Below are 27,042 nucleotides of genomic sequence, written 5' to 3'. Positions count from 1 at the left end.
TCTAGATATCAACAGAGTTGAAGAACCAGTCGGCACAATGAGAACCATTTGTGTGCCGTATGTAATGCGTCGATACTACTAAGCACCATATATTTCCCAGTACTATATACTTCTGAGTGCCATGCATTGGAGCGAATGGTTCCATTTTACCCTGTTTTGGTATGGATCTGTCAGAACTCAGAACCTATTGGATATAATGTTATAGATTTGATTTTAAACAGAATTATTCTCGAGAAACATGCAGTCATGATCAACATTCATTTTAAAATGAAGTTTAAATATATTTACAAAAATCAAATAAAGCAATTTAGCATGTAACCCTTATGATTTTTTGAGGATTTGAGGTCTTGTACAAAAAAAAAAGCTATATGAAAGGAGATAAGTCATTGACTAACATCGAAATAGGACTGTTGTCTGCTGCCATTCTGGGTTTGCAAGCGTCTATGCGACTGTGGTCACTTGACAAGCCGGGTCAAGTAAACAAATCAAACTATGGCAATAAACGACAATATAGAAGAATGTCCAACATTCCGGATGCTGCTACGAGACACAATTCATAGTGAGAGATATTTAGTATTATTTTTATTGCGTTTAAATCTTTTGTTAACATGAAAATCAACATATCAAATTCGTACCCAGATCGATCGAACTTGGTATTTTCTACCATCCCAGCCACAGGGACAGGTTGCGTTGTTTTGACACACTTGCCCGTTTTTTGTGTGTGTTTTTTTTTTATCAATTTTTAGAAAGCATATGATGTGGTTACTGTAATTTGTGATAATTGGCCATTTTTTTTTTACATTTTTTCAAAAATAATGGAATAAAAAAATTAAAAAAATAATATTTTGCCAATTATCACAAGTTACAGTTACCACATCATATTCTTTAATACTAAAAATTAATAAAAAAATGGGCGGTGGCGTGGTGTGTCAAAACAAAGCAGCCTGCCCCTGTGATCCCAGCACCTTTTTTATTTATAATTTATCACTTCCCTTAAGAAAAAGATAGCGTCACAAGACTTTGAGCCAATGATACCATTGAAACCCAGTTTTAAGTCACATAGGTTTTTGTTTTCTTTTAATTATTATGAACAAATAAAGTAACAATACCAAGTACAATGGTTTTTGGTATTTTTAATTATAACTCCAATACCCTTCATTCAATTCACTAAGGGCACATTTTGTCAGGTTAAGATTAAGGAATACTTCACATTTGTTCAGGATTGTCACACCATGAGGTTATGTACTGTACTCCATATTATTCTAAAAAAAAGTTATGCCCCAAAATCAACTTATATAGTAACTAATGTTAAAGTCTAAGGGCACATTTTGTCAGGTTAAGATTAAGGGCAAGTTGAGATTTTTATTAATAACTTTTCATTCATTGACTTAATTTTTCACACAATTATGTACCAGTCATTTGTAACCACGCCCCCCCCCAGGTCCGGGGAATAGCGGGGACTTTGACTTTAGGTCAAGCCAAGCCCGGGCAAAGTCTCCACCCTGAGGGGACAATCTGCTGGTTAAACCCCCGCCAAATGCCCCTGCACCCAAGGCACCCTAGATAAGGCACAGTTCCCTCTAAATTTGGCATAAAGACAAAACCATCGCAGTCACCGGCACTACGGGGCCACCTGGAAAGTAAAAACACGGCCCATTTCCCCTGCTATCCCTGGTATACCCCCGGACCTGGGGGGCCATGGTTGCAATTGACTGGTGCATTATTGGCAACCATTTTACATATAGGTAATGCACCAGTCAATTGTAACCATGGCCCCCCAGGTCCGGGGAATAGAGGCGACGAACAGATGGTATAATCCCATCCAAATGCCCCTGCACCCCAGGGACCCTAAGTAAGGCCCATTCCCCGCTATATTTAAAGTGAAAACAAAACCACCGCACTCATCCGACACTGCGGGACAAACTGAAAGGTAAAAACATGGCCCATTTCTCCGGCTATCCCCGGTATACCTCCAGACCTGGGGGGGCCGTGGTTACAATTAACTGGTGCATAACATTACTCCATATCAACCCTAAATATAAATTATGGCCCTTGATTGACTTATTTTACTTCCTCATTTTACCTCCTTTGTTTACTTTTTTAAATACTTTTGATAGTAGATTTTACCTACAATCGATAGAGTTCACATGTCTAGCGTTTGACGCTGTTAGGATGAAGGTCAAGGTCACTGTTACTAAAAATAGAAAAATGTTTGATACTGAATATCTTTGTAAGGGTTGACATATTATTACCATACTTGGTATATAGAACGACTTTACACAGACCTTTCATGGGATTGTGTTTGGGGCCCCTAGGGTCAAGGTTGATGTTACTAAAAATGGATAACCATTTATTATTGAATTAATTCAGCTTCAGTTAGGGTTGACATATTGTGATCTAACTTGGTATGAGGGAAGAGTTAATGGAGGCTTTCCATTGGATTGCCAGGGCTTTTTCACCTTCTTTGCTAGGAGCCGAAATTAGGCTACTTCACAATTGGGGAAAATGGCATATTTTCCCAATTTCCAGATATTTTTTCAAAATTCCCAGATATTTTTCCCAAAAAGGAAGATCTTAGTTCAAAAATTAGCAAATTATTCTGTATATCTTAAGTTAACACAAGAAGAATGCTGTATAATTTAAACTTTATTCGAGGACCAATTAGCCCATATATTGTTATCAATTCTTTCCCTCGATTTAGAATCAACTCTATGCAGATTAAAACTAATCTCTCTCCCTCTCTTGTCATTGCGTCATGGTAAAAAAAAAGCGAAGTCAAAGACATGATTTTCCCCCCAATAAGATCTTCATGTGTATCAAATGGAAGTCCATACATTTTAGACCTTTCAAGCTAGACCCTCTGGAGAAAGGTGTCTTCAATCCTCATATGTGGAATTTCCCATTTTGAGATGTTTATGCATTTAAATTTCCCAATTTGCAGAATTTCATGTGTTTAAATTTCCCAAAATGAAAAGGCAAGGCCTCTTCACAATTTTTGGTGAAAAAGCCCTGATTGCAAGGGTCAAGGTCAAGGTCACTGTTAATAGAAATAAAAAGTTGAAACTGAATCTCACACGGAATGCTCAAGTCCTTCTGTCAATCATTTAAAACCTGATTTCATCACATTGCAGTGTTTCTTGTTCGAAGATAGCCTTGTTGCAAATTTTAACCTGGCCATATGTCAAAAACAGTTCAAGATATTCTAGACAAAACATTTTGCCGAAGATAATATGTACATTTATGTAAGGCCAATAGCTCTGGTTTTTAGTTGGTTGGCTTTTGCTCATTAGCATTCTTGTTTTGTTAAGGTCTTCTAATGGTGTCCTCTAAAAGTGCTCTTACTTATATTGATAGTAGTTATTGTGCATGTTTTTTTTTATTTCAGGTTATGTGTTCTGGTGTCTGTTTCAAGGGTTAGCCCCAATGATTTGGTTCTACCCCCTAAATGAGCTTGAAATATCCGGATACGAAGTGTATGCTGGATTATGGTTCATTCACATTATAACTGGTATAAAAAGATGCTTTTATGTTAACTATTTAAAAAATAGATAATTTCATTTATGTTTGACATCATTTAGCCAGGATGAGAGATTTGAATGAAAGAATTCCAGCATATATAACTTAATATAATATAACTTATATTTAATATATTCATGCTATGATTGTTGCATATTAAAGCACACAACCATTGAAAATGTTGAAGTGCTGTTGCAAATGTACATGTAGAGTATGATAAGAAATGCAGTGTCTCTCATAAATAACTTCCCGAAAATTGAATGAATGTAATTAATTTATAGACATGTAGATATTCATATTTTAATTAAAAATGGTAACATTGATGTGTTTTTTTTATTTCTAATACCAGTATTTCATTAATAAGGCAGACATTTTAAATGCAACAGTTAAATAATTCTGTGTGTACATGTATCTATGTTCAGGTATTTCATTCATCAAAAGGCTTGTCGACCACTGGTTTGTGTACGCATTTCTGCGGGGCTTGTGTGTTCTAGCGCTAGCCTCATTCCAGGCCCCCTCCACCCTTGAACGCCTCATAGTGCTTGCCGCAGGTAATGGCATTGCCACTATCACTCTCACAGCTGCTTTGTGGAATCCTAGCAAGGCTGTCAGGTAAGTGCTGTTTTTTGTGGGTTTTTTTGGCCCTTTTGGGGCTGAAATTTGGCCCCATTCCCCTCCTAAAAAAGTATATATATTTTTCCTACCCAGGTACAAAAATGATTTCTTTTATTTCTTATGAGGAGCAATTGCACCTAAACATTTAGCAATTGTAGCAATATTGTGCCATTCATGAATATGTTGATATGTTGGTTGAATAAAACATTTGACACCAAGTTGAAAATTATATGAATTATGTTAAGTATTTTTCCCCTTCTGCCAAAACGATGATATTTTTTCCACTATCATATAGCGCTACCACCATTCCCTTCAAAGTGAAAAAAACAGGGACAAAATAGTTACTCATGCACTTGATAGATGTGCATAAAGAATATATTGATTTTAATGCATTTTTATATTTAACTCATTTGACTTCAAAATTCACTACAAAAAAAGCCTATGATCTGTGTACAGATAAAAAGATATAAGTGATGTTTTGCTGCTTTTTAATTGGGGAATTAGTGGCCACATAGCTGTCAATTGAAAACCCCATTTATACAGGCTAATATTTCATATCAATTTCTAGTATAAGAAGTTCAGAGAAAGGGGCCTACTTGGGTTTACGTACTGAATATTTTTTACAAGAAATTCATGCGCCCTTATTTTGAATTAAATATGCAATAATGGCTGAATTTGGTATATGAGTTTAATTGATGTGAAAAGGTTATGAAATAATCACTTTTAATTTTAATTTCATTTCTTATATTTTCCAGGACTTCAACATGTTGGGGTTTATTGCTGGGGTTTCTTGCTTTTGTTGCCTCACGTGTGTGGTTTGTGACCTTCGTGCCGACTTGGTGGTCAAACACTACAAACTCTGCCGTTATCTCTGTAGGAGCCATAGCAGTAGTTGATCAGTTTGCTTCACGTAAGAGGATAATTTCCAATTTAATATTCATGTATTTTAATGCCTATTAAGCTTTTCCCTATTTAAATTAACTAAGTTATGTGTTATATATATATTGGCAAGCTTTATCAAGTTTAGGGTGATAAATATACTATTTTGTGGATTGCCTTTATTTAAATGAAGGTTTAGTTTTGTCAAATATTTAGTTTAAAGGTTATTTATTTTACAACGATAGTGAAGAAAGTTATATTAACTTAATCTAAATCACTCTCATTGGCATGCATTTGTGCAAGAGTGAGTGTAGTGTTGTGGGGAAATCAGAGAAAAACCCACGGAAAACCCACTTGTCCAGCTTGATGACCACATACCAAACTAAGGAAGGGAATCAAACCCTGGTTGCCTTGGTGAGTAGCAAGTGCGCTAACCACTGTGCCAACCGGACTGGCGTCAGATATTGTGATTCCATCTTGTCACAAACTTTACAAAAGAATTGATGAGAATCCTTCCTTTTATATTATACAAAGTCATATCATGGTCAGGTGTCTACTTCTAAGTAAACCTTGTGAATAAGATCAAAATAAAACAACTACAGAAAAAAGGCTTCTCAAATGTAATTGATATTCATCAATAAAACTGAAGAGAAAAACAGTGTGTGCATCCCCTTTCTTTCATCTAGGTTTACCATCCCCCTCCCAGAGTCCTACAAAGAAGCCATTAGAGCGTGGCCCCTGGCTGACAACGGGGCTTGGGTTCGGGAGCCTGCTCTACCTCATAAACTGGGTGTTTGGGGAGGTCTCTCTTGTTACTCGCTGGACAGTAAAGGGCTACCCAGACATTGGACCAGAGCCATTCCCTTGGGGGTAACTAGTGTAGCTTTCCAGTTTTTAGTCAGTTTAGATGAAAATGTATATACATGTATCTTTCATTATTTGGTATTGAAGTAACTAGTGTATACACATGTACATACAACCATAACAGCTAAACCTACTTGAAAATATTGTTGTTGTTGTTGCAAATATATTTTAGAATGATTTTACTTCTAACATAAGACGTAAAATGAACTTATTTTAAATACCAATATGATATGTCCATGTTTAAAGATTTTTTATACCACCGACAAATGAAGTTTGAAGGGGGTATATTGGAGTCACCCTGTGGTCCGTCGGTCGGTCGGTTTGTTGGTCGGTCCGTTGCAATTTACCTTGTCTGGAGCATAACTTCAAAACTACTGGATGGAATTGGATTAAACTTCATACAATGGTAGAGCATAATGAGAGGAAGTGCAGTGTACAATAACCATAACCCAATTCTTGCTTATTACTGAGTTATTGCCCTTTGTTACTTTTTTTGTCCGGAGTATAACTGGATGGAAATCATTGGAACTTCATACAATGGTAAAGCACAATGAGAGGAAGTGCAGTGTTCAAGAACCATAACTCTACTTTAGCTAATTACTGAGTTATTGCCCTTTATTTTATTTTTTTGCTGTTAATTTTTTTTCCAGACATTAACTTGCAAACTACTAGATGGAATTTATTGAAACTTCATACAATAGTAAAGCACAATGAGAGGAAGTGCAGTGCACAAGAACCATAACTCTATTTAGCTAATTACAGAGTTATGGCCTTTAATACTTTTTTCTTGTCCCGAGCATAACTTGAAAACTATTGTATGGAATTTAATAAAGCGTCATACAGTGATAGATCATTATGAAAGGAAGTGCAGTGTACCAGAACCGCAATTATATTTCAGCTAATTACAGAGTAACTGCCCTTTGTTACTTTTTCTTGTCCAGAGCATAACTTGAAAACTATTGAATGGAATTTAATAAAACTTCATACAGTGATAGATCATAATGAGAGGAAGTGCTGTGTACAGGAACTGCAATTCTATTTCAGCCAATTACAGAGTTATTGCCCTTTGTTACTTTTTTCTTGTCCGGAGCATAACTTGAAAACTACCAGATGGAATGTAATAAAACTTTATACAATGGTACAGCACAATGAGAAGGAGTTCAGTGTACATGAATCATTACACTATTTTAGCAAATTACAATGACGATAGTCCATAAAATAAAGTTGTCGTTTATAGGTTGGCTTTCTAAATAGTTGACTGCAATTTCATATCAGGGCGGCGTTCGGGGGTATAAATCACCTTCAGTAATAGCTCTAGTTTTACGTCAAACATGAGGAAAAGTACAGTTGTATGTGTTTTCAATCCTATTGTACCTGTCTGTTTTAGAGTGTGCACCTTACTTGCCCTGTGTTGTGGTGCGTATCTGTCAGGGTGCCGTCACGTAGCTAGCAGCAAGGTGTGGTGGTTTGTTGGACTTATGGCCTTCCTCGCGCTTTTATACCTTCCAACTTGGTCAGGATTCTGTGGTGGGTTTATAGCTGAACATTTCCTCAAAAACATGAATGTACAACTTACCAGTGTGTGTATACCACCTGTTAAATAACGTCATAAATGCTACCTCGGAAGGCAACATTTGCTTCGAATGAAGACTTTAAACATAGATAACTTTACTATTTCATCATCATTTGAAATGAAACCTAGCACAGTCTATGCTGCTTATGGACCTCCGACTTTGGTCTTTTACAAGAGTTTGATTTCAACAAACCTTTTCACAAAACCGCCGCCTGATGGATCACTGTCAAAACATTATTTTGGAAACAGTTTTGTCAAAGTTTTTGAGCAAACTAAACTCCTAATCAAACTCTGGTAATGCAATAAAGGCAGAGGTCTTGAAGTGACATAGACTGCCTTTTGTTTTATTTAAAATGATGAGGAAAAAGGTTTTATTTTGTTTTAAATCTTCATTCAAAGAAAAATGTTTTTTCGATATTGCATTTATGATACATTTATCACGTGGTATACACACACTGTTACAGTCACCGTGTATGGATCTGTTCATAAAGGTTTATTTTAAATGAACGATCACATCCATGCATTCTCTTACTTTGAAATTTCATTATTTAATTTAAAAGAAAATAGCTACATGGATTATCACTTAGTTTAGTATCCTTAGACTAAGTGGTCTCAGCCTTAACTTTTTCATGTAGATCATTTAATAAAGTATCTGCCCTTTCCATTTCAGGAGGTCTGTTGCTGGCTGTGTACGCCCTGTCTGTGTGGCCGGAGATGGCAGACCGGGCATCACGATGTCCGCCTGCCCGTACGCTCTTCCTTGCAGTCCTCATGTTCATGTTCCAGAACTTCTTCCTCGTCTGGTGCACCGCGTACAACTTTGTCCCTCTCGGCGAGTACACACGGGAACACACTGATATACTTGTTGGAATAAACATGGTCTTCATATTTTTAGGACTTTTTGCAGGTAAGCTATTTACTGAGACCAAGGGCTGGTTGAAGGTAAACTTTAGATGTTGAGAAGAAATAACTCCCTGTCACAATTCTTTAATCAAATAAGACAGTTATATATATAGTTATAGTTTCTGCACCCACTACCCACTACCCGAGGTATTGAAATAATATCCAACAAGTTGTTGTAATGTATAGTTTCAATCATGAGGAATTGGTGTATTAAATGATATTATTCTACCATATTGGAAAGTTGTTTTGTTTTCATTTACATGTATGCACTAAATCTCATATCAGGACAGTAACCAGTAGGCCAATCTCTGACTGTGTAAGGAGTATCGTCTAGCATATAGTGTGCAGATTAATTACAGATATTTCCACTTAAGCAAGAAACTCATTGCACTGTAAGCTGAACAATATGGTACAAAATACTATACCCAATTCTTTTGATATAAACTGTACTTACATGTAGTTCCCACTTCACACTGGTTGTATATAATTTCAAAATTTGGTTAGTGGGAGAAGTAACTATTACTGTTTCCATCAGATAGCTAAGAAGTCTATGAGTAGGGAAGTCTTGTTGTTTTTCTGAAATCTTTTATGAAATGTTTTGTATTCAATAAGCATGAGATTACATATGCAACTATTCAAGGATAATTATGTTACTCAACATGTAGAGAATGATGAAGTAAAACTGTTAATGAATGACATGAGTATCAAGATTTATTTTTGAAAACAAAATGTTATTAAGATAAGATGATAAACTAAGTTAACAGGTTTTTTATTGTGTGATATCAGGTGGCTCAACCAAGGATGAAGGCTATACAGCCTATGTTACATTCCAAAAGAAGAATATGCCATTGAGTGGCAGCTTTAATAAATGTAAGTTACATTCATATGTGTTTTAGGGTAAATGGTTTTAAGATGTTATAGGAAAAGGTGAATAATTAGTTTATTTTTAAACATCAGATCATTAGATTTAAGACAGAAAATAAAAGGATTAAAATTGGTCAATAACTATGAAAAGAGATTAACTCTTAGTTTGTATTTGATACCTGTAACTGCATGTTTATTAATAGGATGTCATCTCTTACATAAATATGTTGCCTCTTTGTATATATAAAGTTGATTAGTCCGTATAGCATTGTATGTAAAAAAAATCCAGTTTAATCAATGACATCAGCAGGCCATAATATATTTTTGGTCAGAGGGACTTGTCTAAAAAAAAATTATGGACTGCTGACCTCATAATACTATTATAATAATACATAATACTAGCTTTGCGATTTTCACAATGGCAAAAAATTCAAGTTAACATAAAATATTGTTCAATAAGACACACCAAAAACACTCTAAAATTAATGAACGGTAATATAATTTGTTTGGTATAATATAAGAAGTTTAACACAATACTTCAGGCCATATGGCATTTTAAGAACTGGCCAGTCAGCCCTGAAGGTAAATGGACCACTGCTAAAGCCTCTGTCCATATACACCTCAGGTTGCTTAGGTATTGGTCCTTATAATGTCTCATGACCCACAGTAGTGTGTAATGTTTCTTCATTATGCCATACTATTGAATGATGAAATGAAAACATTAATTTCATTAATTTCTTTAATTTAACTTCCCTATTAGCTGTATACTTGTTATTACACTGTCAAGTCACTATCTCTTAAAATCTTCACGCATATTGTGAATTGAATTTGTTGGCTATGAATGTTGTTACATTTAAAGCTTAATAAATTTAATGTATTTGATATTGACTACTAGTATGTGTGTATGTTTCAGTGTTAGCTGTGATATTATGCGCCGGCCTGCTGGGGTTTGGCAATAGGTACAATGATCTCAGGGGAAAGTTTGACAGGCCAGTGCAGGTGAGTAATGTCTTGATATACAGTGAAATTATCATTTCTCTAAAGTATAAATCATTTAAGTTTAAGTGCAAGTAAGTTCATTTACTATATCGATGGCACCAAATGAAAAACCAGTAAATGCCAAAATGGTGCTTTTCAGGAGAGTCAAAAGACTAAAAAGTAAAAATCCCGAACTGTTGAGGGTTAGTCCAAAACTAATGTAAATCCATCAATTTTATACGGAATTTATTCCGACTTGAACTAAGCCTGCAAATACAGGGATTCATTCATCCAACGGATTTACCGCATTTTATACCAAGTTTGTATTTCTTTTTTCTGATTGGCTATCGTAATGGGACTTTTCTCAAAAGATGTGGTGAAATTAAGGAAGCGAAAAATTAGCTTTTTCAGAAAGTTAAAGAAAGTTTTTGTGTCAAAATCCATATACTGGTTTTACATTTGGTGACATCGATATAATCTTAAACACATCTGGCTAAATCTGAAGGATAATACTCGGATGTGAAGCAAGCATAATCAATCTGGCAATAGTAGTAGTTGAGTTATTTCCCTTAGAAAACAGAAAAAGGCATTAGCAAAACTTGCTGTGACCTTGTTTTGAAATAAAAATAGATGTGTAATTTTAATTTTCAGAGCTCACCAAAGCAGATTACCACTGCCATCTGGACATATCATTTTGGTTATGACAACAAGGGATGGCCTAGCTTAGAAAGAACTGCTTCTCTGCTGAATGATACAGGTTTGCACATAGGGTTTTGCAGATCATTTGGTCATCTTTGATACTATAAAACTTATTCAACATAGGATGCTATGCAGTCATCATAATTAGACTTTTGGATAAACAAGCCAGAAAACTTATGCAAGTGCTTGCCATGAAAACTATAAAATGCCCTGATATATACTATCGAGAATTTGAGAAGGCCTGGAAATTATTTGACCAGTGTAGGGTTTGTGGGCTTGTGCTAAATTCAACAACTGGCACTGCTGATATGGGAACGAGACTGTGCTTTTATTTGTATACCTTTCTTCGGTGAATTGCTCATTAGATCATCATCTATCGACAGATGAAAGTTAGACCAATGTCCACTTCTTTGTATGTAATCCAGGGTTCATCATTCAAGGTTTCATGCTTTTATACTGGCAAAACACAAGTCTGAGTACATTCATGTATAAAGTAGGTATTGCAATACTGCTAGCAGATTTTAATATACTAGTATCACATAAAATAAGCCCCTCTTGATTTCAGGTGCAGATGTCATAACCATGTTGGAGAGTGATGCCTCAAAGCCATTTCTCGGCAACAACGACCTGGGAACCTGGCTTGGGGAGAGACTCGGACTGTATGTCGACTTCGGGCCTTCGACCAGGGACCACACTTGGGGGTAGGGACATGTTTCCTTGTAATCCAAGCTTCTTAGACTCCTATTAAGACATAATCATAATGAAAATCAGAAGCCTCATATCTAAAAATTTAGATATGCTTGCTTGCAGATGTTGAAAAGTAAGACCAATACTTTATCTTCTTGAATGATGAGTTTTAAAAACTGATAACAGCAATCTTCATCTTAACGTTTTCAAAAGATTGAACTACATATAAAAATCCATCATTTTGTTTCACACTGGTTACATGAAGGATTTAAAATGGCAGTTACCTATGACTGTGTCGCCAAAAATCAGTAATATAAAAGGGCAATAACCCAGTCATGTATCTTTAAAGAACATTCAGTACCTTTCAAAGTCCTATGTATTGGCAGTGTCTCATGAGCATAACCCACATTTCTATCTCAATGTTTATTGTCAACTGTGAGGATCATTAAAGTTAAACTTTGTTTATATTTGTACTTTTTTCATTGTTCTGGGGCAGTAATCAATATCGTTCTTATACTTATCCTTAGACATGTCCCAGCTATTCCATAAAGTCTTTTGGCCAATTGATATTATAGGCCAGTCAAAAGACTGGGATTTTGCTCTTAAAAATTAGTTCGATCTAAGGTGGTTATTGAATACAGCCCCTGAACATCCTTTAGTTAGGGATTTGATAACTTTTAGTTACTTGTAGCAGTATAGTGTAAGTGTTTGAACAGTCAATGCATATAAGTATTTTTATTTCAGGAACCTGATTTTATCAAAATATCCATTTGTTAAATCCGCACATCATTTACTACCATCCCCACATGGTAAGATTTCATCAGCTTTAACTATTTTTACCCCAGATAGTTTTATCTGGGGGCTATATAGGAGTTGCGTTTGTCATGTCATGTCACATCACATAAGAAATGTGTAGCTCCAAAAATTATGCAAATACACTCATGAAGCCTCACAGGAATGTTAGGTAGTCAGGTGTTTCATTTGTGCACATGGCATTTGTTTGATATTTCAATAAGTAAAAAATGGTCTTAAAAATATTGTGTTGCACGTACCTCTGAAGGCATTGCAACTACACTCATGGAACTTCATAGGTATTTGTTTGACATTTCACATGAAATAACAATTCTAACAATAGTTATGGCCCTTGGCATGTAAAAAATGGTCTGAATATATTGTGTTGCATGTAGCTCCCATTTACAGAAGGCATTGCACCTACGCTCATGAAACTTCATATCAGTTTTTTTGACATTTCACATGGTATAAGTCTAACATTAGTTATGGCCCTTGGCATGTAAAAAAAGGTCAGAAAATACCATGTTGCATGTAACTCCAGAAATAGTGCACCTACACTCATGAAACTTCATAGATTTGGTGGTCACATATTTACTGAAAATGCTTATTTTATAAATTAAAAAACCCCAAAACATTCCTGTGTATAGACAGCCTTTGAGGTTATTCATCACATCTGAGATGGCTCTAGTTTGATTAAGTTTATTAAGCACATTTTAAAAGTCACATATGAAATGAAATTATGATGAGCACAAATTTACATTTCGTTATTAGTTTGTATGTGAGTAAAGCTTTTAACATTACTTTTCACTGCTTTTATTTTTTGTTCATAAATTTTTCACTCAATATTTATGTGAATAAAATAAAGCAACAACATTAATTTGAACATTCACCAGTTAAACTTAATCATAAGGTAAACAAATCCACATTTCTGATGACAGGAGAGTTGGCGCCGGCAGTGACGGCGACGGTGAATGTGTCAGGAAGCCTAGTGGACTTTGTGGTCACCCATATGGGCAATGACCGGGACAAGCTAGACAGGAAACTGCAGGCAGAGTTCCTGGCCAGGGAGCTTAAACAGAGGTAGGAAATACAGCCTACAGTATATACTGTAATCCAGTAACTTTGTGGTCACCCATATGGGCAATGACCGGGACAAGCTAGACAGGAAACTGCAGGCAGAGTTTCTGGCCAGGGAGCTTAAACAAAGGTAGGAAATACAGCCTATAGTATATACCTTGATATGGTAACTTTGTGGTCACCCATATGGGCAATGAACGGGACAAACTAGCCAGAAAAGTACAGGCAAAGTTCCTGGCCAAGGAGTTAACACAGTTGTAGAGACATAAACATCTTGCGACTTTCAAATCAGGTAGTTTAAACCCATCTCAGATCTTTGAATACTTGCAACCACAAAATGTCATGTTAAATGATAAACAGCAGGTTCTGTTGGTTTCCCTGTTTGTTAATGCATTAGCTATGTTGTGAGTTTACACACACTATTTTAGTCTGATTGTGATGATAGCTGTCAGCTTATGTCCTTAACGCTTAAGTTAATTTCTTGTGGAAAGTTCTAAAAGTTCATTTTTAAAGTTCACAAGGAAGAAGAATGGATGGAGAGGCAGACAACAAAAACTAATGTAGTGAACTTTTTTAAGGTTTGATTTTTGCCTATTAGCCATGGGTCAGATCCAATAACCAACTTAGAGTAAACCTTAATTTAAGAGTAGAATCTGAGTGTTTTGGACTGTAAAAATAACTGGCCAATAGACTGAATGGACTCACTGTCAGAGGCGTGTCTAAGGACAAGGATAAGAATTATATTGAATAGTGGCCATGTCTCCAACTTTTCTCTTTCCTGATGTAGTGAGAACCCAGTGGTGTTTATGGGCTATGTGACATCCAAGCCCGGCAGTAAGGAATACAACGAGCTTATAAACCAGGGAAATATGAAGGATATAGACACTACAGACAAGAAGAGATTCTGTGAATACATCATGTACAGGGGGCTTATCAGGTAAGAGATTTAATCATGCTTAATTTACAACGATTTTGAAACAAGTACAATATAGGTTTAATTAGACTTGCATAGTGATATAGCATAAAGCTAAATAACATTGTTTTTATGTAAGGTGTTGAACTGTGGATTTAAAATTGAAAAAAGGATATCTTTTTGATACAATCTCGCAACAAAATCTTTCAAACACTTTACACAGTTGTAGAGCAGTGCATTTTACACAGCAATTTTGAACTCGTCTAATTTTCAAAGACTGGTCAGGGAATGGTCATAGCGCTAGTGTCAGTGCAAAAACTTTAACCTTGTTAGTAATTTGAAAAGCTTTCAAGATATTCAAATAAACTTGGTGCAAATGATGCCAGAGACAATGCACAGCTGTATAGCAAAGCCCTTTAATACTCTTTGTTTCGATAATTTTTGAGTTATGCCCCTTTTTCCAGTAGAAAAATAAACACCAGAATATTGTTGTTCTTACCAAGTCACTTATGTTAAATTTAATTTTAACAGTTTAATTAATGATTTGATATATCTTCAGACCCCAATTTGTGGAAACTTCTTAGGTTAACGAGCTTAAGTAGTTTATTTCAGTAAGCCAAATTAATACTTAAGTTTTATTTTAATAAATGAAAAATGGTTAATTTACAATTATTATAAAGATAATTACTATTTAAAGTCTAAAAAATCTTAAAGAAGTAAATATAACTCAAACTACAGAGAAAATGAATAGTGAGCTTAGCTTAAACCTGTTGTATGGGACTTAAGACGTTTCAAGAAATTGGGGCCGGGCTCCTTTAACCTTTAACCTTATGTATACAAAAACCTTATAATTATCAGTTATTGTTACTTGATATTCCACTTTATATGTTATACATGTAGTTCTAAATTAAACCAGTTTAAAACATCCTCATATTTCTGCACCAACTAGGCAAGGGTATGCCCGTATCACCCATGGGGGACTGAGTGACACAGAGCTTCAGATGGCGAGATTTGAGATCCCAGAGACAGATGATTACCATGACAACACAAAGGTTACCACAGATACTGTGAAACATGCCTTTCCTCCACATGTGCTGTTCAATAGCAAGTAAGTGGGAAGCGATTTTATATCCACATTAAGACATTTGTATTTCCGCACTGTGATATATGAATTCCAGAGATGAATTACATATTATGTAATATTTTCAAACATTAAGTATTCATGTATTCTTGTCATTCATTGCGTACCAATATCTCTTTTTATATGTGACGTATATATACTGTAAAAAAGGAAAAAATTGATTAATTTTTATTGATTGGTCAAATTTTTTCCAATGATATCCACATTAAAACATTAGTATTTCCACACTGTGATAATTTTTATATTTCACAGATAATTTACATGTCATGTAATATTTTCAAACATTAAATATAGATTTCTTCTCCTCATACAGTATGTACTAATATCTTTATTCAAATGGGATGTATATTGATATTCCATAGAAAGGAAAAAAATCTATTGATTTTTCTTGATTGGTTAATATTTGTCCAATAAGAACTACTAACCAATCAAATCGCTTTAATGAGTCAAATAGCCAAAATATAGCGTGTGGTTTTATGCAATTGACTGCTGCTGTTCATGAAATGCAAATTACCTATTTCTCATTTTAAAAACTATTCAATTTCTTATTATTTTCTTCCCCCCAGGTTTGGCGAGTTGCATCATGGGCATGGGTACTTCAACACTCACCGTTTCCACATGAGCACCCCGAAATACTTCCTGCCTTAACCATGTGCCATCTTCATCAACCATTTTATGTTTAGCTTAAGAAATGTATTTATATATATATACAGTATATGAGAAACATCATGTTTGGTTCTGACGCAATACATCAAGAAATACTCGTGGGCTATGAGCAAAAATATATATGTACATATTAGCATAAGTGTAAATTATAACTTTATACATGAAGATGAACATTTATGATGTTTTATGCTTAAAAGCAAATGTTGTTATGATTTGGGTGAACATTTAAACAATCAGTTGACTTTATTGATTAAGTTATAGATGTTATTGATTATCTACAATATCAATTACTGTATGTTGTTATGAACAAGGTGTGTTCTCTACATTTCAGAAATTTAAACATGACAAGAACAAATGTTTGTAAGTTTTTACAAATGCCCAGATTGGTGGTATACAATTTGCTTCTTGATCAAATGCTACATAAAATATGCTCTTTTTCTACCATGAATGTAGACTGCTTTGAACATACTGTGGAACAAAACTTTTTCAATGGAAAATTATTGTGTTTTTTAAAACTACACTATCACAAATGGACCGTTTGGACATTTTTTTTATTTTTTGTCTTGGAATGGGTCATTTTTTGTGTGTCAAACTTTGTGGAAACCAGTTAAATAAGAAGGCTCAGTAAAGATTAGATTGCAGTTGTTTATAGTTATGGTCAAAACATTGATTTTTTATGACCAAAAGGGTAACTAACTCTTTAAGAAAATAGAAATTTTCTAGCCTTGTTTAGAACAATTGAGATCTGTTGTATTGTGAGTAATCTTATATGACTGAATTGAAGGCATTGATGCCAAAATCAGCTGATTCTGAGACACAAAAATGTAAAAAATAAAAATGTCAATCTGTGAGAGTGCAGCTTTAATGGTAAATTTCCAGAACAACCCTCATACTTGACAATCAAGGATCAGGTTTTGTTAACATGTTTTCCTCCCATAATTATTACTAGTTATAGTGTTCTTAACTTGATATAACTTTAATAACTGCTGCCTATTTACTTCTCCTATTCTTATCAATTGTTACTCCAGTCCTACTCATTGTTCATTTCATATGTCCAAGCATGAATTATACGCCTAATAGCATTGTTATTAACGATATTTCCATGACTTGTAGTTGTTCATGAACAATTGTTATGTGCAAATATTATGTGATGTAGTATGAATAAGATTTTGCTGTATCTGACATTTATCTCAGGTTCTCTGACTCTGACTAAGCACACATGTACTTGTAGTCAAAATTAGATCAAGCCTTGCGTGCTGTTTCATTAAAGATCGTAATGCTTAAGATTGTAACTTTTTATGCGTTTCTCCGTTATTGGCAATACTGCTCTTAAATAAAAAATATTGTAAGGACTTTTATCGCATAGATTCTGCCTGTAACTTTACGGATGTTCCTGAGCACTTTTGAGCAGCTTAAGTTTTACGACTACTGTAAGATATAAAGATGTTTTATTGTCAACTCCAGAAGAAAACTTGTGAAATAACCAGACTCCCCTGGCTTTTGCAGGGAGACAATAAACTATGCAAGTAGGCTAAAGACAGACTAAGTCTTGTTTGATTAGGAAATATAGTTATGTTTTGTATATGGAGAATGCTTTGTTTATGATTTGTTTCAGAACTTTTCATGTGCATAGAGTTTTCTTGTATAAATGATGAGTGTTGTTTTATGGTTGTCCTTTGTTGCTTACATATTGTTATTTGTGTAATATTTCCTTTATATTTCTTTTCTAGTGAATAAATAGTGTTGTATTTTTTATTTTTATTCATAAATTAGTGCTTGAAATGTTAGAAGATATTATATATGTTACATTTTCCGATGTAATCAATTGTGATAAACTGATGATTAGAACAACATATCTTGTTTAATATAGTTGTAGTTTTTCAGCAGAATAAATTATAACAGTCAGAAATGTCATATATTGGTAATGTGCATACCATGTGCCATATGTGTTTTCTATGTGTATGTGTCACAAATTTAAGATGCAGGTTGTTGATTCAGATATTTTCCACATATAAGTCATCTATTACAAGAAAAAAAGAAGTTTGTATCTTTTGTAGATTAAGTGTTGCATATTTTCCAATTCGAAATTTACTAGGTTTGTCTACCACGTAAATCCCAGTAAGTTCAAAAATAGTTTTGGCATATGTATCTGTACTAATCACGTAACTTTCACATGCTAAATATACACACTATGAACTTGGAAACCATTATACCCTAATTTTAAACCTGTAAACCTGTGACAAGATATTCTTTTTATCATGTAAATTGATTTAGACATGTAATCAACTTAATACTAGTTCATATTGATAATTCTGGGCTTGTTTTGAGCTTAATACTAGTTCATATTGATAATTCTGGGCTTGTTTTGAGCTTAATACTAGTTCGTATTGATAATTCTGGGCTTGTTTTGAGCTTAATACTAGTTCGTATTGATAATTCTGGGCTTGTTTTGAGCTTAATACTAGTTCGTATTGATAATTCTGGGCTTGTTTTGAGCTTAATACTAGTTCGTATTGATAATTCTGGGCTTGTTTTGAGCTTAATACTAGTTCGTATTGATAATTCTGGGCTTGTTTTGAGCTTAATACTAGTTCGTATTGATAATTCTGGGCTTGTTTTGAGCTTAATACTAGTTCGTATTGATAATTCTGGGCTTGTTTTGAGCTTAATACTAGTTCGTATTGATAATTCTGGGCTTGTTTTGAGCTTAATACTAGTTCGTATTGATAATTCTGGGCTTGTTTTGAGCTTAATACTAGTTCGTATTGATAATTCTGGGCTTGTTTTGAGCTTAATACTAGTTCGTATTGATAATTCTAGGCTTGTTTTGAGCTTAATACTAGTTCGTATTGATAATTCTGGGCTTGTTTTGAGGAAATACTGTATTTGTCAATTTTGGGACCATCTAGTGTCATCCCTTTAATATCATCATGTACCTCCTTATCATAGGAATACTGTGTGTCCAGCAGAGTTTAATCCAAGAAAATCATTATGATCATGCAAGATACACTTCTGTATTTTTTTTACTGCTTAGGTAACAAATGGATGCAATCAAAACTTGAAATTAGTGAAGATGTTAGATTATGAAAATAGTAATGAACAAAGATTTGTATACTACTGGGTAGATTGACCTATCACAGAACATGTACTGTTGTCATTTGTGAACAGTATTGCCCTAGACATAAATTCATTTTTTTTGTTACTCAATGCACATGTTTTTTGTGCATTGTAGTTAGATCTATCATACTTGTTTGCAGTATGTCTGCAATAACGGAAAAAAAATTGTTATATTTTTGGAACGAAATTATAAGGGTGTTTTATAAACAGTCTTTCTATACAATGAATGTGTTTCTATACATTTGTAGCTCCATTTTTTTAAGAAAAAAGTAGATGTCAAAGTCAGTTTGTCATTGTCGTCACTGGCGTCATACATGAACTTTTACCTTGGCCATGACTCAAAAAAAGTTGCAAGATATTCAAATGAAACTTGGTACACATGTTGCAAGATACAGTTTGCACATATATAGCAAGGTCCATAATGCCTTTATTTATTGATGTAAAATAACCCTTATTTGATGAAAAAACAACAACTAATGTTTGTATTCGCATTGCAGCACGTTTTTTTGTTTAGCAAGGCCCATAATGCTGTCTTTTGATGTGAATTGATGTAAAATACCCCTTATTTGATGGAAAAATCCAACAACTAACAAAAATTTGTATTCAGAATGTTGCACTCTGTTTTTGCTTACTAGTACTACAGAAAAATCTGCACTTGGGGAAAACTCTGATTTATGTTTATATACATGTACTGCATGTTGTTTGTATTTGATAACTATTTAATAGCTTGTTTTGTATGAATCAATTGTCAGCACATTTTGTCATAGTTTTATCACATAAACAGTAATTACTGCACGTTTAGTATTACTTAAACTATATGCAGTATTAGTCACCATTAGTTTGTACATTGTTTTTTCTACCAAATTACATAGTTTTTGATTCTTATGAGGGGTATGTCCCCCAAATTTCTCTACCATACACTTGATTTAAGTATTACACTTTTGATAATGCTTAGAATATCAGTGAATCACAATGCTATAGGACAAACCACCATAAGTATGCTGTAGCAATTAAAGAATGTTAACAAATATTGATTTCTTTTGAGTGAATGAACAAATTTTCATACCAAATGAGCATTTCTATTTATAGATTATTTCACATTATTTATGAATAATTTGTTAGATATGTAATAAACTTTCTTAAGGTTTACCCTACTGGCTTTCTTCTCTGACAACTGTCCGCACAGATCGTTACAGGAATGGGGTACATGAACCTTAGATGGTGAAGCCAAAAAAAAAATGGAATAAATAGAAATGAGTTATTTCACGACATAGTTTCAATGATTTGATACATATTTCATACAATGCAACAACTACCTGTCAAAATGTTTGACATCTGCTACATGATTGTACATTTAAAATTACCTCAAATTAGAATTTCATTTTTAGCTACATGCCACTGGCATCGGATTTTCAAACTTCATCACATTTTTTTAAGATAAAAAAGCCCTTATAATTCCAAACTAAAAATTACAATAAAAAATGTGAAAAAATATTAAAAAAAATTCCCTTCAAAATATGCATTTTGTACTGTTGTCGGACTGACTTCAAAATTTTTGTTTTCAATTGAACATTTTTTTTTATTTCACTTTGCAAACACGTTCATTTTTTAAATGATTTTAAATGAATATGTTGATGAATCACTGGTATTTAAAATTCAGATGGCACTATCAGGCTTTCAAGCGACCCCCTCTTTTCCTACTTTTTTGTAAGGCTCCTACTTTTCCCTACCTTTTCTTGAAAAAGCCCTACTATCCCTGTGTTTTAGTAAAAATAGTTCGAAAAATAATAGAAAAGTTTTAACTAAATACATTGATTGAAATAATCACTCCACTAGACGTATATTTGCAATCGCAGTGAAATGCGAAACACCTACATATGGAAAAATGGTTCAAGTAACACTCGTATTTAAAATCAATACATACACATGTATAACAAACATATTTTTTAGTGATAAACTTTAAACTTCTTACTAAATAATGCATTAATGGAAAATATCAAATACTAATAACAAGATTTTGATCGTATATTTAGTAGCTGAAAACGCACATATAATAAATGACTGGTGTGTCCTAAAATATTTAGGGCGATCAACGATCGTCTCAAAAGGTGGTTTTCTGCACATTTCTTTCAAATAAAACACGATATCCTTCATAAAAAGCATTGTTTTCGATATTTACTCATCCTTTTCGTTAAATTAAAACAATTGTTTTAATTGTGGTACATCTTATTTGGGAGTAAGAGTGCATATTTTAATAGTTTTCAGTTCGAAATATATGTTACACTGAACACAAAACTATGTGACAAGCGGCAAACAATTGTAATACTAAATACATTACTCATACAGATGAGATGTAGAATGTTCAAGAAGGTTGTATGATTTCTAAGAACAGCTAAGTACAGATGGAAAATGATGACCCCTGAAAGTCAATGTCATTCCCGCAGTTAAACGACGTAAAACAACGATAATTCATATAATACATTTTAAAGACATTTTTTATAAATACAATAAAGACTGGGAAACATGTATATTATTGAATCACTGAGCTTTTGTTATTTCTTGATCCACTGAGCTTTAGTTACTGAACTTTTGTTATTTGTGTTTGATTTCGGCTTTATTTTCTTAACAATCTTCGTAACTGATGTGACTCATTTTCTACATTACTCATATATTGTTATTTACATGTCATATATTACATGACCCAAAATTTGAACTAAAAGTTATCTTATCTTTATTAAATACAGTTGTAGTATCTGGTATATATTTAGTTCATGATAGCAATTGGCCTTTATGACAGAATATAGCTGTAAATGAACTCGGGGTCAGACATCTAAAAATAATTTCGTGTAATATGTAAACAAAATGCTTGTTTCAATAATAAATCAACGTTCAAACAACAGCCCTTGATAATGATTTATATTTCGACCAAAACAGGTTTATTTTGCCGACAAGCGTTTAAATTGAATAAAGGCTTGATTAACAAAATCGCAAGCGGATTCGGGGGGGGGGGGGCTGGCGCGCGCCTCCCCTAAAATCTTGCCAGGTTTTTATGTCAATATTGGTAAAAAAAGAGAGTAATAAAATTCGCTAATAATGCACAATTTCGGACTAGAATCGTTAACAATTCTTTGGGGACTACCCACACCCCTTGCAAACATTTCAACCGTATCAATTTCGATTCTGTGACAGGGGTGTAAGTCAAAATGTAACGCCCCGTCTTACGTGAAGTCCTGTGACTGCCCCTGAAAATCATATTGGAATGAATATCTGCACCAGTTGCAGTTTGTGCTTATTCACAAAAGTCGGTTATCTAATTCCATTTAAATAACGTTTAAAAAAGCTCGATGCGAGTCCCTTTATCTTGGCCCCTTCCTCTTCAATAGAGCAATATGTGTCTCGAGCACTTCCTGAATGAACTTCCTTGTGTACTTTACTCCATTGTCCTTGGAGCATATCGAATTCGTCTGCTTCATTTTCAGCAGGAAACTATTGCATTTCAGTATAAAGACATCGCATGCTTGAAGTGCAATTAGTTTTGACAAGCGTTCTTGAATGTATATGTAACTGAGCACTGATTTATGCGCGTATGTGAAAGGGGAAATTAACGAACACACTACTTTACGTTAAAAAGGTAAGAAAAATATAAATTATGTTGTGCATTTCTAAATCGATTTATAGAATGAATCTGTAAGTGTTCTAGTACAGTAGTTTTCTTGTGAAATTATAAAGATAAAATCGACATTTATTACATTATTAGCTTCGATTAGAAAAAAGCATTCGCGCAGTCAACCTTGACATTGGTGATAAATTTACAATTTATACTAAACTCACAGTTTTCGCTTTAAGGTGACATTCAGGGGTAGCTATGGGTAGACGAAAGCGATGTACTGTTACAGTGGAGGAAAATACCACAGAGAAAAGGACAAAACTGAACTCTGATGAGAAAACTGTAAGTGATATATATCTAGTAAGGCTATCAATGACTCTTTCATGTAAAGCAGGAGAAGGAAATCAATGTTAATTGTTTTATACATGTTCTGATGTAACGCATTATTCGATTCTCTTTGTCATTCATTATTCGATGGAGTATGGAAAGAAAGGGACTGCTCTGTTCTTTCGTCAATTAATACAGTCAATTGTATACTGGACGCTTCAAACATTATATTAAAGTAAGGAGACACCCTCGTTCATATCCATGTGACATCGAGATCCAATGTTTCATTGACTTACAGCCGCTGTTTAAGGTCAAGGTCACACACGTTGATGGAAATCGCTGGTCCGAGAGACTTGTTTGTGGCAACTTTGGCTTTAATAGCGCAGTGGTTAATAGGCTTGCCTCTCACTAAGGCGTCCTGGGTTCGATTCCCGGCATGGGCGAATGTGAGTTTAGTTTGTGGTCACCAAGCCGGACAAGGGGGTTTCCTCTGGGTACTTTGGCTTTCTACTAAACACAAGACCTGAGTGACACTCTCGGGTAAGGGGTTTTTCTCCGTGTACTACGGTTTCCTCCACAACACAAGACCACACCCTCGCGTAACATGGTGCACACGAAAGTGATAAATATAATGTTGTTATAACTTTTTTCACAATCGTAAAATTAATACGAAAATATTATAATTTTCTTCCATGGCCTAGAGTGTAAGATAGGTTCATCCCAACCCGAGCGTAGGTTTACTGAGTTTCCGCAGAACACCCTGCGCCGCCGGTGGGTTGAGATGAACCTATCTTACACTTTCGGCCATGGATGATGCTTTTTCTCCCACCTCAGTTAACAAAATACAGTAAAATTGTATTTTTTCGTTGGAACTCTTTTGTGCGTAGTGAAAATAAATGCTTATAGATATGTAATAATTCGTGGTTGTCATGGATATGCGCACAGTGACTTAGATTATGTTAATAGTAAAATCGTTCTTGAAATAGTTCTGAGTAGAGTGCAGCATTATTTCTTGAATGGAGCGTGAACACTTTTCATGGTGCCATTTAAAGCGAGAAATAAATAATTATGATTCTAAATATTGCAACAAGACAAGATTTCCAAAATGTTACAGACGACGGTCTTCAACAGGAGTGGTAATTGTGTGATGACAATAAAAAAGGAGTTACATACGGGTACTTGTTTTATCTTTGCCCGTGGGCGAGATAAGAATTTCTAGCATTGTCAAATTTTTGGATCTACATATCTGAGGTGAGAGAAATACGAACCACTAGTTCTGTCAGAATTTTTTTTTTCTTCATATCACCATGCATTTCTTTTCAGAAGCCACCACTTGAAAATCCATTCGAAACACTTACGAACGCAACAGACATCAACGTGCGTACAGAGGCAGACTCCATGACCTGCCACGTGACCGCAATGGCGATGCTCGCACATGGTACTCTGGTTGTCGTTGACAACGAAAACAACGCCATCAAACTGATCAGGGTTAGCGAAAAGCGAGTACTGAATACCTTCAACACAGAAACATCACCATGGGACCTTGCGGTTCTGAGTTCAGAAGAAATTGCCGTAACCCTTCCTAGAGAAAACAGCGTGCTGATCTTAAAGGCGGACCCAAAACACCTGATTTACCACGAAACCTTAAAAATGGATGCGCACTGCGAGAAAGACGAGTTTTGTGTTGGTGTAGCCAAGTATCAAGACAAGTTGCTCGTGTCGTTCAACTCCTTCACTCGAAAAGCGAACATTAAGCTGATCAGCCGAGAAACGGGGGAGGTTCTGGAAGTAGTCCCGTTCAAATGTGTTCAGTGTCTACCGCACGTTACCGTTGACGAGGAAGGCAGCAAAGTGTATGTCTCCGACGCAACGTATCATAAAATCCATCTGATGGATATGGTCGGTAAAGGCAAACAGAAAACTCTACATATTGTAAAATCAACCGGCGATAATATCGCCAAACGTCCGACTTGCGTTCTGCCGTTGAGTGACCGGAACTTGCTTGTGTGTAGCAATGGTTCAAATCAGATGCTTCTCGTCTCGGATTCTCTTGACCAAACCGACGTCGTAAAAGACGAGCCTGAACTGTTTTGGCCGAGGGTGGCGTGCTATGATGACTACGGTCATCGTATATTTGTAAGTCACGGTCTGAACCAGTTTTGTCAGTTTAGAGATAGCATCAAATGCTACTCCAAAGAAATATAAGGTTAAACTCATTGCATTGTGGCTGTGCTTTTAGTTTTTTTTTATTATCTACAATGTTTATTTCTTATAAAAAAAATCATATAAAATATAAAATATAATTCAGGACAAAAGTTTTGCACAACCTTTCAATATTAAAATTCTTGGTACCAAGGGGACATCAAAACATGAATTATGTATGTTTGTGTAAGTAAATCTTTTGAACCAGTCCAATGCACACACGTTACGGTTGATTAATCATGGGCACCTTCAATTTGTATTCATATTTATAAAGTTATGATTCACGCAGAACAAGCCGCAATTTGTTCAATACGATTCTATTTTGTAAACGTGTTTAATGGATTACGTAAAACGTAAAACGAACGTATGTTGACAATTTGACAGTTCTAAGCCGAAGTTAGAGCTGTTCAAATCCACACACATTACAGAGCAGGTATATGATGGTAATATGGCAAGGTTGGAAACATTTTGATGGATTATGTTCAAAACATTGACCTATGACCACATTCCCGATCTGGGCTGGTATTCAATATTGGTCTTAATTGGATCTAAGAACGATGTAGCTAAGCGGATTAATAACTGACCAATACAGTGAATGAAGTCAATGATGTATGACCATAATATTAATTTAAGTTGAATATTGAATACCACCCAGCACGTACACATTGAGCAGACAGTGCTATAAATAGTAAGATTAATTGTGCGAATACGTTTAAATGTTACTTGAACTTCGGCTTATTGTATCTATCATAAGTTATATTGAATTAGTTTAAAAACAAACCGTGCAGAACTTTTGTCCTTTAATATACACATCAATATTTTGAACAACCTTGGACTGAGAGTGGATAAAAGTTAATTAATGAGCAGTTTTGCACCAGAAACTATTCCTTATCACGGAGCACTTTTGCGATTGAATGCAAATGCTTTTTTACATCCTTTTGGTAATAGTTGCTTAGCTCGCAAACATAGCTAAACATGTAATGAACGCAAGGGCGGATCCAGGAGGGGGTGTAAGTTGGGGCGCAACTGCGTTTGACCCCTTCTCCATTGAAAACGAAAAACATGGGGGTTAAATGTGATGAGGATAGTTTGGGGTCTTCCCCACGATACAAATGTTTCATTATTCTAATAAAATGCTGTATTGTGTGGTTTTCAATGCGTTTTCTTTCTACCATTTTGCGAAAAAAATCACTTGGGCAATTTAAGGCGGGGGTGGGGGCTGAATACGTTCGTTGAAAGAATATGCTTACTATGCTTGATATTTAGCAATATGCTTGTAAGTAATTAACCATATACAGACATTCATGTAAAACTATTTTTTAAAAGCGTTAGCCGGTTCTCATTCTCGCTCACCAGAGTGATGATGTTATGCGTACCACAGATTTATCATTATCTAACCTCTGATAAATGCGAATGGCTTAAGCTAACATTTGCTGAGGCATTCGGAACTCCTCGGCCATTTTTATCGATCGAAAACAACCTCGGCAACCGGAACACCTCGGCCAGTATTGGGAATGGTCTAAACTGGTCTATCTCGAAGCTTGCCGGAGATGGCCGAGTCGTTACGATTGCAACCTCGGAAGTATGCCGGTACATCAGTTGAAGTAGTTCGTATTTTTTTT

The 27,042-nt window shown here is 34.9% G+C and overlaps 2 protein-coding genes across 2 annotated transcripts; both read left to right on the top strand.

The window, feature by feature from the left end:
- Window positions 1–434: 434 nt before the first annotated feature.
- Window positions 435–22,183, top strand: LOC128228429 (PGAP2-interacting protein-like). The gene is made up of 16 exons (XM_052939737.1): window positions 435–559; window positions 3,386–3,508; window positions 3,939–4,128; window positions 4,887–5,041; window positions 5,697–5,880; window positions 7,262–7,401; window positions 8,118–8,354; window positions 9,137–9,220; window positions 10,128–10,213; window positions 10,844–10,949; window positions 11,457–11,592; window positions 12,323–12,387; window positions 13,309–13,450; window positions 14,235–14,384; window positions 15,310–15,468; window positions 16,068–22,183. The coding sequence occupies exons 1-16, from the start codon at window positions 493–495 to the stop codon at window positions 16,147–16,149; spliced, it is 2,106 nt and encodes a 701-aa protein (XP_052795697.1). The 5' UTR covers window positions 435–492; the 3' UTR covers window positions 16,150–22,183.
- Window positions 22,184–22,714: 531 nt separating this feature from the next.
- Window positions 22,715–26,576, top strand: LOC128225746 (uncharacterized). Its single transcript, XM_052935651.1, has 3 exons — window positions 22,715–22,915; window positions 23,131–23,233; window positions 24,542–26,576. Exons 2-3 carry the CDS (start codon window positions 23,150–23,152, stop codon window positions 25,421–25,423), a joined length of 966 nt encoding a protein of 321 aa, XP_052791611.1. The 5' UTR covers window positions 22,715–22,915; window positions 23,131–23,149; the 3' UTR covers window positions 25,424–26,576.
- The last annotated feature ends 466 nt before the right edge of the window (window positions 26,577–27,042 follow it).

Source organism: Mya arenaria, chromosome 3 (genome assembly GCF_026914265.1).
Source record: "Mya arenaria isolate MELC-2E11 chromosome 3, ASM2691426v1".
NCBI classification, from domain to species: Eukaryota; Metazoa; Mollusca; class Bivalvia; order Myida; family Myidae; genus Mya; species Mya arenaria.
This window is presented reverse-complemented; position numbering and strand designations above follow the sequence as displayed.

Bases quoted from the DNA above. Each gene is read 5' to 3' on its own strand.
- LOC128225746 (XM_052935651.1), top strand. From the start codon at position 23,150: ATGGGTAGACGAAAGCGATGTACTGTTACAGTGGAGGAAAATACCACA. The intron at 23,234-24,541 runs GTAAGTGATATA...ATTTCTTTTCAG, and splicing joins TGAACTCTGATGAGAAAACT to AAGCCACCACTTGAAAATCC.
- LOC128228429 (XM_052939737.1), top strand. From the start codon at position 493: ATGGCAATAAACGACAATATAGAAGAATGTCCAACATTCCGGATGCTG. The intron at 3,509-3,938 runs GTATAAAAAGAT...ATCTATGTTCAG, and splicing joins GTTCATTCACATTATAACTG to GTATTTCATTCATCAAAAGG. The intron at 8,355-9,136 runs GTAAGCTATTTA...GTGTGATATCAG, and splicing joins ATTTTTAGGACTTTTTGCAG to GTGGCTCAACCAAGGATGAA.